This window comes from Galeopterus variegatus, unplaced genomic scaffold (genome assembly GCF_000696425.1).
Source record: "Galeopterus variegatus unplaced genomic scaffold, G_variegatus-3.0.2 Scaffold8075, whole genome shotgun sequence".
Taxonomy (NCBI): domain Eukaryota; kingdom Metazoa; phylum Chordata; class Mammalia; order Dermoptera; family Cynocephalidae; genus Galeopterus; species Galeopterus variegatus.
Genome location: NW_007734186.1, coordinates 61,571 through 70,302, shown reverse-complemented (window position 1 = coordinate 70,302; position 8,732 = coordinate 61,571). Strand labels below are relative to the sequence as shown.

At 62.3% G+C, this 8,732-nt stretch overlaps 1 protein-coding gene across 1 annotated transcript; it reads left to right on the top strand.

Annotated features, from left to right (window-relative positions):
• The first annotated feature begins 45 nt into the window (after positions 1-45).
• ADAMTSL5 (ADAMTS-like 5) lies at positions 46-6,273 on the top strand. Its single transcript, XM_008592593.1, has 13 exons — positions 46-101; positions 1,229-1,376; positions 1,747-1,819; positions 1,928-2,019; positions 2,231-2,291; positions 2,441-2,549; positions 3,725-3,852; positions 4,352-4,463; positions 4,819-4,905; positions 5,050-5,213; positions 5,339-5,537; positions 5,611-5,682; positions 5,920-6,273. Exons 2-13 carry the CDS (start codon positions 1,321-1,323, stop codon positions 6,219-6,221), a joined length of 1,455 nt encoding a protein of 484 aa, XP_008590815.1. The 5' UTR covers positions 46-101; positions 1,229-1,320; the 3' UTR covers positions 6,222-6,273.
• The last annotated feature ends 2,459 nt before the right edge of the window (positions 6,274-8,732 follow it).

The following is an 8,732-nucleotide window of genomic DNA, read 5'->3' as shown; positions in this document are numbered from 1 at the left end:
AGCTCCCCCCACCCCACGGCCCGCACCTCGGGCCCCGCCGCTTCCGCTCGCCCTGGGGCCGCGCGGGGAGCCTGGACGCGCTGCCGGGCTCCGTGCAGCCGGTAAGTCCCACCTTCTATCCTCCCACTATCCCTGCCGGCGTCCTGGCCTGGCGATCCGCTCCTGCCCCTCCCTGGGCCCGGTCGGGCTGGGGAGAGGGGAGGGTAGCAATTCCCAGGGCGGAGTGAGCTCGGTCCCATTGCCTCCGGGGGAAACTGAGGCCCACGGGTGTGGCTTGCCCTGAGATCACCCCACCTGTCAGGGGTGCAGCCCAAACGGGGAGAGACGTGCTTGTTCCTTGGGGAGGTTGCTTTGAGGAGTGGGAAGGGTGGTTCTTGTAGCCCCTATTTTCCATCACCTACGTCCCCACCCCACAAGCCCGTGCTCAGAGTTGGGTGGGGGGTCGTCAGAAGGTCAGGCCCCTCCCGCTCTCGGGCCGGTCTTCTTCCTGCTTCCTGGGTCAGCCCAGGCTCTGGGGTTAGAGAAGGGTGGAGATGCAGGTGGCCCCACAGCTGTGGTCAGAGAGAGAGGGTCCAGGCTGGACCCCTGGGGCAAGCCCCGCCATGCCCAAATGCTCAGCACCTGGAGGCACTTCAGAGCCCAGACCCCTGGTGGCCCAGAAGTCCAAGTGTCAGAGCCGGAAGGGCCTGAGAACTGGGGAAACTGAGGGTCCTGGTCCCCATCTGGTGCACAGGAGCCCAGGGGCTGCGGAGTGCTGAGCTCATCCTGCCTTCCTTCCCTTCGGGCACAGCTGACCGCCAGGCGCCCTGGTCCTGGCACAGAAGGGACTCACGGGGCAACCGGTTTCCCTTCCCTCCCCCTTTCTCCCGCCAGGCAGTGGTCACGAGGAGGGTGTGCATGATGAGTGACTTCATCCCTCCCCTGACAGATGGGAAACTGAGGCTGGGGAGGCAAAGTCTTTCCCCCCCTCGCACCCTCCCCCATCCGTACCACCCACCCCGCCACCTCCCCGTCCCCTCCATCGTCCTCCTCAGTGGCCCCTTTTCCTCTGCAGGCCACCCTGGCGCTCCATCCCACACCCTCCGAGATGAGGCCACGAGGCGCCGACCGGACCGGGGCCAGGTCACCCCTCCCCGCCACGCCTCCAAACCGGGGGCTTCCTGCTGCCACGGGTCTGGGAGCTGAGGGGGCCCTGGAGGCCGGGGTGCACCTGAGGGGCTTCCACCAGGGACCCAGCTCCTGACGCAGTCCCCACCGGCCATACCTTCTGCAGGGTCTCATAGAATCATGGACTGAGTCCAGCCGGTCCCCGCTGCACAGATGGGGAAACTGAGGCCTGGGGCAGCGGAGTGGCTGGCCTCTGGCCACACAGGAAGGTAGAAGGAAGGATGGTGGGGAGGGGGCCACCAGGGCACTGTCTTTGATTCCTTCAGTCATGGAACATTGACTGAGCACCTACTGTGTGCCCTGTAAGACAACACGCGGCCGATGATAACCTTAGCAGATGATATTTCGAGTTCTACCTCTGCGTACCTGGCCCTGTGCCTCCTGTCTTCCTTACCTGATCCCAGGGATCCCTCAGAACTTTCCTGTAACGGTGGGCTCTATGGTCACCCCACTCTTCAGAGAAGTGGGGCCCAGAGGGGTTTAGTTACCACCCAAGATCACACAGCCAGTCAGGGCAGAGCTGGGCTTCAACCCCTGTCCTGCGGCAGCTCCACTGCATCGACCCCTCTGCTCCCCCAGACCCCGCCCCCTCCAGAACCTCCTGCTCTTGCTCTGGACCCTCCTGCACTGTGGTTTGGGGGGCAGTGCTCAGGTAAGGGCGGGCACGGACCCCGGGGGCAGATGGGAATGGGGACCCGCCGGCGGTGTGGGGTCACCGGCTCCCCCTCCAGGCTGACCGCGCCTCTCTCTCCCCAAGTAGGGTCCAGGCGAGTGGACGCCGTGGGGCTCCTGGAGCCGCTGTTCCAGCTCCTGCGGGCGGGGCGTCTCCGTGCGCAGCCGGCGCTGCATCCGGTGAGCCAGGGGGTCCCTGCCCCTCCTCCCCCAACAGCCCGGCCCAGCCCCTGGCCGCGCCCTCGGCCTGCCCACACATGCCGTGCCCTTTAATCCCCCTGATCCAGCTGGAATGCGGGTGGGGTTGGCGGAGGTGGAGGGTGGACGGGCTAGCTCCGGGAGAGGGTCACCGGGGGTCCTGACCACACTCTGGCCACCCTGCTCCCGGCAGGTTTCCTGAGGAAGAACCGTGCTGGGGTGACACCCACGAGTACCGCCTCTGCCAGTTGCCGGTGAGCTCTACCCATCTCCCCAGGCCCGACTCTGCCCCGAAGCCCTCCTGTTTCCCCACTCATGCCCCTAAATATGGCCACCACACTGCCAGGTTCTGTGGGCTCTCGGGGGCTGTTCCAGACTCTGACCCACCTATCTCTACCCCCAGAACTGCCCTCCAGGGGCTGTGCCCTTCCGAGACATACAGTGTGCCCTGTACAATGGCCGCCCCGTCCTGGGCAACCAGAAGACCTATCAATGGGTGCCCTTCCACGGGGGTGAGTAGCCTGGCCTTCTGTGGTCATGGTTGGTCCAGATGAAAAAATTCATGGCTGGCAGGGAGAGACGGCTGTTGAAGAGGAGGAGGTACTTGGAGGATTGCACAGAGAAGGGGGCATTAACGCTGGGGCTTTGAAGCATAGGTAGGAGTTGGTGAAGTGAAGGATAACCAGCATGTGTGGGGACTGAAGGAGCAGGGGCAGACGGGAGCAGAGTCCACCCTGCACAGGGTCGAACACCAGGCTGAGCTGTATCCAGAGGCCAACAGTTCTCAAACTTACCCAGTAGCAGGAAATGTTGGTGCACTGAACTGAAAGTAGGGAGTTATATAACTGCGTGCCCAGGGCAGCGTGCCTACAGATTTAAGGGAGACGGGCAGCTTCAGACGGTACAGGCGGAGGCAGACACAGACAAGAACAGCTTAGAATGCAGAAAGTGCCATTCGTCAACCTCACGGGCTTGCCTTTTCTTTCCTTCTTTCTCCTGAGAACTGAAGGAAACCTGCCATGATCCCACCCCCGCAGAGGCCCACTAGGGCCAGCTCAGGATGCGTTCCAGGCAGGGTCTGCCGGCCAGGCTCAGGGAGGTGGGAGCCAGAGGGACCAGGGATCAGTGCTGTGAGCCTGTGGGTGGGATCGAACAGCTCATTTTGCGCTGCTGCCTGGCAGAAGGGATGAGTCCTATGTAGCCTGGGTGTGTCGCTGGCCCTCCCCGGACCTCATCAGTCCTGGGTAAACACTTTACATTGAACAGCTGGTGGGTGCAGGGCCCAAGTGCTGAGAGAGTTCCTCCTGCTGCTGTATCCCAGAGCTTAGAACAACGTCTGGAAAATAGTAGGTGCTCAGTGAGTGTTTGCAGAATAAATAAATGGAGAACATGCAATGACGTTCATAGTGGATCACAGGGTAAGGACTCCTAATATAAGGACTTGCCATGAATGAGTGAGTGAATGAACGCGTGCATGCGGTCCCAGGATACTTGCTGGGGAGAGTCCCAGGACGCTGCAGGCAGGGTGCCTGCAGTCCAGTCTCGGCTCCGCTTCAGCCTCCATGTGTGGCTTTGGCTGCCTCTCTGGGCCTCATCTGCCCAAGGGAAAGGCTACCTCAGGGAGCTTGGGGGTGAGGACTGAAACTCAGACAGCGGTCCCAGGCCCACCGACTCCTCCCGCCCCCAGCGCCCAACCAGTGCGACCTCAACTGCCTGGCCGAGGGGCACGCCTTCTACCACAGCTTTGGCCGCGTTCTGGACGGCACCCCCTGCAGCCCTGGTTCCCAGGCACTCTGCGTGGCTGGGCGCTGCCTGGTAAGGACTTGCCAGGCCCCACCCCAGCCCCTGTCCTCCCCTCCAGGCTCTGCCCCTCCCTAGACCCTGCCCCCAGTCCCGTCTCGAGGGCCCACCCTTTTACTGTCAGGTTCCATCTCCAGGCCCCATCCCTTTTATATCAGGCCCCACCCCTCCCGTCCAGGCCCCACCTATCCTCTTCCCTCCAGGTCCCACCCTTCCCTAGGCCCCGCCCCCAGCCTCCTCCCTCCAGACTCCTCCCCTCCCTAGGCTCCAGCCCCAGGTCCCATCCCTTTTATATCACGCCCCGCCCCTCCCACCCAGGCTCCACCCATCCTCTTCCCTCCAGGTTCCACCCTTCCCTAGGATCTCTCGCCCCTCTCTCCAGGCTCCGCCCCTACCCAGGCTCCACCCACTCTCCTCCCTCCAAGGCCCGCCCCTTTACTCTCAGGCTCCGCCCTGTTCCCTAGGCCCGCTGCTCCGGGCACCAGTGACGCCGTGCGTGTCCCCACCCCTCTAGAGCGCAGGCTGCGACGGGCTGCTGGGTTCAGGCGCCCTCGAGGACCGCTGCGGCCGCTGCGGCGGCGCCAACGACTCGTGCCTCTTCGTGCAGCGCGTGTTCCGAGACTCTGGTGACCGGCCGCCCCGTCCTCCCCGCACGCTCCTCCAGAACGCGCCCTTTAAGGAGCCGCGAGCCCGGAAGCGAAGTCCCGTGCTGATTGGGCAGCCCGCGGCCCAGCCCCTCTCGCTCGTCATCCTGATTGGCCACTGTCAGATTATCCCACCCGCCCCCGAACAGATGGGACTTTAACCCTTTCCCTGCCACACTTGAGCTACAATAATTGTAACTCCAAATGTTCTACGGAGCTTTTTCTGGGTCCCGGGACCTGGCTGGCCGCCTTACCCGCAGTATCCCATTCAAACCTCGAATCGTCGCTCAAATGCACCCCCACCAGCACCCCAACGCCCTCCTACTCTCCTGCCCAGGTGCCTTCGCCGGGTACTGGAATGTGACCTTGATCCCTGAGGGCGCCAGACACATCCGCGTGGGCCACCGAAGCCGCAACCACCTGGGTACCGCAGGGCAGAGGGGGGAGGCGCCCGCTGGCCGCCAGGGTGCGGTGGCTGTCCCCGGTTGCGGCTGGGGAGACTGAGGCCCGGGAAGGGGACCCCAGGGTCTTGGAGGCAGACGGGCCGGTTCTGACGCTTCTCTTGCAGCGCTGATGGGGGGCGATGGGCGCTACGTGCTTAACGGGCACTGGGCGGTCAGCCCGCCCGGGACCTACGAGGCGGCGGGCACCCGTGTGGTCTACGCCCGCGCCGCGGGGTTGGAGGAAACGCTGCACGCCGCCGGGCCCACCTCCCAAGACTTGCTCCTACAGGTGCGGGGGTGGGCGCCGGGACTCTGAGTGAGTCAGAGGGGGTGGCTGGCGTCAGCGGGTCACAGGGCGGAGGCTGGGCCACCGGGCTCTATTGCAGCTCGCTGGTGTGCGGTCCCCTACTCCAGGTCCTCCTGCAGGAGCCCAACCCCGGCATCGAGTTTGAGTTCTGGCTCCCTCGGGAACATTACGGCCCCTTCCAGGCTCAGGTGCAGGCCCTGGGCTGGCCCCTGCGGCAGCCACAGCCTCGGGAGGTGCAGCCTCAGCCCCCCAACTCCCCCGCAGCCCCCGCTGCCGTCCCTGCACGGATCCCGACCCTGGCCCCAGGTGAGGCGGGACGGCCAGTGGGGGTGAAGCAGGGGGCTGAGGCCTGTGCCCCTCACAGCACCACCCCCCACAGACCCCTGCCCACCCTGCCCTGACACCCGCGGTCGTGCCCACCGGCTGCTCCACTATTGCGGCAGCGACTTTGGTGAGACCCTTGACCCCAACCCTCACCTAGCCCCTAATTAAGCTTGACCAGAACTTGATCCTGTCTGCTTGACCTCTGATCCTTATCTGACTTTACTCTTGACCCCTTCTTCTGACCCTAATTTGACTCCTCGATAAAACCCCTATCCCTCATTGATCCCTGACCTGACCCCGACCCTCAGTTCCCTCTCTGGCAGTGGATGTGTGATCTGGCCTCAGCCCCCCACCCTGCCCACAGTGTTCCAGGCCCACGTGCTGGGCCGCCATCGCCAAGCCCAGGAGACGCGCTACGAAGTGCGTGTCCAGCTCGTCTACAAGAACCGCTCGCCACTGCGGGCCCGAGAGTATGTGTGGGCCCCGGGTCGCTGCCCCTGCCCACCACTGGCTCCCCATCGAGAGTACCTGCTGGCTGTCCAGCGCCTCGTCAGCTCTGATGGCACACAGGATCGGCTGCTGCTGCCTCACGCTGGCTACGCCCGGCCCTGGAGCCCTGCTGAGGACAGCCGTGCACGCCTGGCTGCCAGGCACTGTCCTATATGAGCTGCCAGAGGAGCCCCCCCACACACACACAGCGAGAAAGACACACCTGACCAGGCTGGAACTCAACCAGCCTTCGAGGAAGCTCGAAAATATCTCCCACGTGCAGCTATGTGACTCCCCATCCCACACACTTAGACACCTTCCCTGCCCACCACTGGCTCCCCATCGAGAGTACCTGCTGGCTGTCCAGCGCCTCGTCAGCTCCGATGGCACACAGGATCGGCTGCTGCTGCCTCACGCTGGCTACGCCCGGCCCTGGAGCCCTGCTGAGGATAGCCGTGCACGCCTGGCTGCCAGGCACTGTCCTATATGAGCTGCCAGAGGAGCCCCCACACACACACACAGCGAGAAAGACACACCTGACCAGGCTGGAACTCAACCAGCCTTCCAGGAAGCTCGAAAATATCTCCCACGTGCAGCTATGTGACTCCCCATCCCACACACTTAGACACCTCGGCATGCAGTCAGATCCACTGACACAGACAGGCAGGCACTGGCGAGGCCACACTGAGTACACTCTTCACTCATTTCCCCTCTCGTCTTGGCTGCCAGGAGGCTCATCACCATCTAACTTCCTGACACTCTGTGCTCTCTTCTTTCTGCCACTCACACGCACCCCTGCTTGTATTCAGAGACACTGTCACAAACAGGCAGGCCCCTTAGAAGACGTGCCTAACCAGGCGCTGTAACATACCAATTACCCCTTTTGCCCTGGCTACCAGGAAACTCAGAAATAATTTTTACAGCCTCAGCGATGCTGGCTGAGGTTTCTTTAGTCAACATTGCTGTTCACCCTTTTAAAACTCATATTTAATCTTTACAAGCACTTTTTTTTTTTTTTAAAGGGCACTCCAGTTACATGTACTTGGCTTGCAGAGTCTTGGGGACACGCTGGTCGAATCACATCCACAATGACACTCTCCCAGTGTGCAGACATGATCACACACACCCCCTCCTCCTCCTGGCCCAGCTCCCACCCTCCACCCCAGCATGTCTGACCCTGTGTGGGGGTGAGGACAGGGAATTATATAGGGCACAGCTGGGGAACAAATGGGTCCTGAGCACACTCCCCATGCCACATATTTGTCTCAGGCCCACCCAGGGGACCCCTCCCCAGTGGAGGAGACAGGTTAGAACTGCTGCTCTCTGCCAGCCCCTAGCCTAATATATCCTCCTCGTAAAGATTTCTGGAACCAGGAGGGCAGACCTGGGCCATGTGTATACTGGGGGGTGTCTGTAGGGTGTCACATAGTCACTCAGCAAACCCTACCCCTGAAGCTGCCCCTCCCGCCTCCTCGCTCCTGCATGGGGTGGCTCATGCTGTCATTTGGGACAATCTGCTCTTGTGCAGGGCCTGTGCTTATGTTTTTCTCTGGGGCATGGGATGCCTGGGGGCCGGGGATTGTCTATGACTCCCTCGCTGTTCTGTGAGGGCCCCGCTGGCCGCTGACTGCAGCTGCCCCTCCAGGGAACAGCCAGAGGGGTGAAGGGCAGGGGGAGCTGTCAGGGGCAGCTGAGGCAGAGGAAAGTCCATCCTCTGGGAGTTGGCAAGGGGTTCATGACGTTAGCAGTGACATCAAGCCAGACCATGCTCCTCTTTGGGCCTCAGTTTCCCCATCTGCGAGTGAGTACCCTTTCAGCCCCTCCCGGCTCTGACCACGGGAACTGCACTGTTCTGGAGTCCTTCCTCAGCCCCTTTGTTCATTCACACATTCCTGCCACAAGTATTTATTGAGCACCTACTGTATCCCAGGGACCCGGAACAGTGCAGGCCTGGCCCTGGGGAAGCAGCAGTCACTTCAATTACACGTGGCCTTCTATGATTGTCTCTGCAACCAGGGCTGCAGGTGGGGAGTCCTAGGAGCCCCCAGTTCTGCAGGGACGCGTGGGGCCTCGGCGCCCCTTGGTGGCAGGACGGGGGATTCGTGGCAGTCCCCAAGTGTTCTGTGTCCACCTCCCCCATTGCACCCACTTTCCCGTGGACGCTGGCCATCCTCAGGAATGCCTGTCCCCTCCAGCCTCCCTACATCAGCACCGACACCCACGGCCACTCTCTGTACCTGTCTGGACTGCCATTATCACCCTGGCTCCCATTAGTCCCTGAGCCTGTCCCCTCTGTCCCACCGTGGCTTGAAGCTGTGTCAGGGAATGAGATTTTGGGTCCTCTGGGTCACAGAGCCCTGTGAGGCTTCCCCACCGTCTGGCTCCAGATGGCCAGCCCTGTCCCAGCTAGACTGGGTGGCATAATGCCCCAGAGGTCCACAGGACCCCAGGACTCTGGCTGATGTCCACGACATAGGACAGAGAGAGGAAGGGGGAGACGTAGGCAGCTGGAGACGTTCTCTTGTGTGAGGCTGTCCCTTGTCCCCACCACCGGGAGCTCACCATTCTTACGTGAGCAAGATGACCTAAGGCCCGGTGACCAGGTGACTTCCCAGCATCATTTCTTACCAGCCACCCCCACATTGTTTCCAGGGATAATCATGTAATCATCAGCAATAAACACTGTTG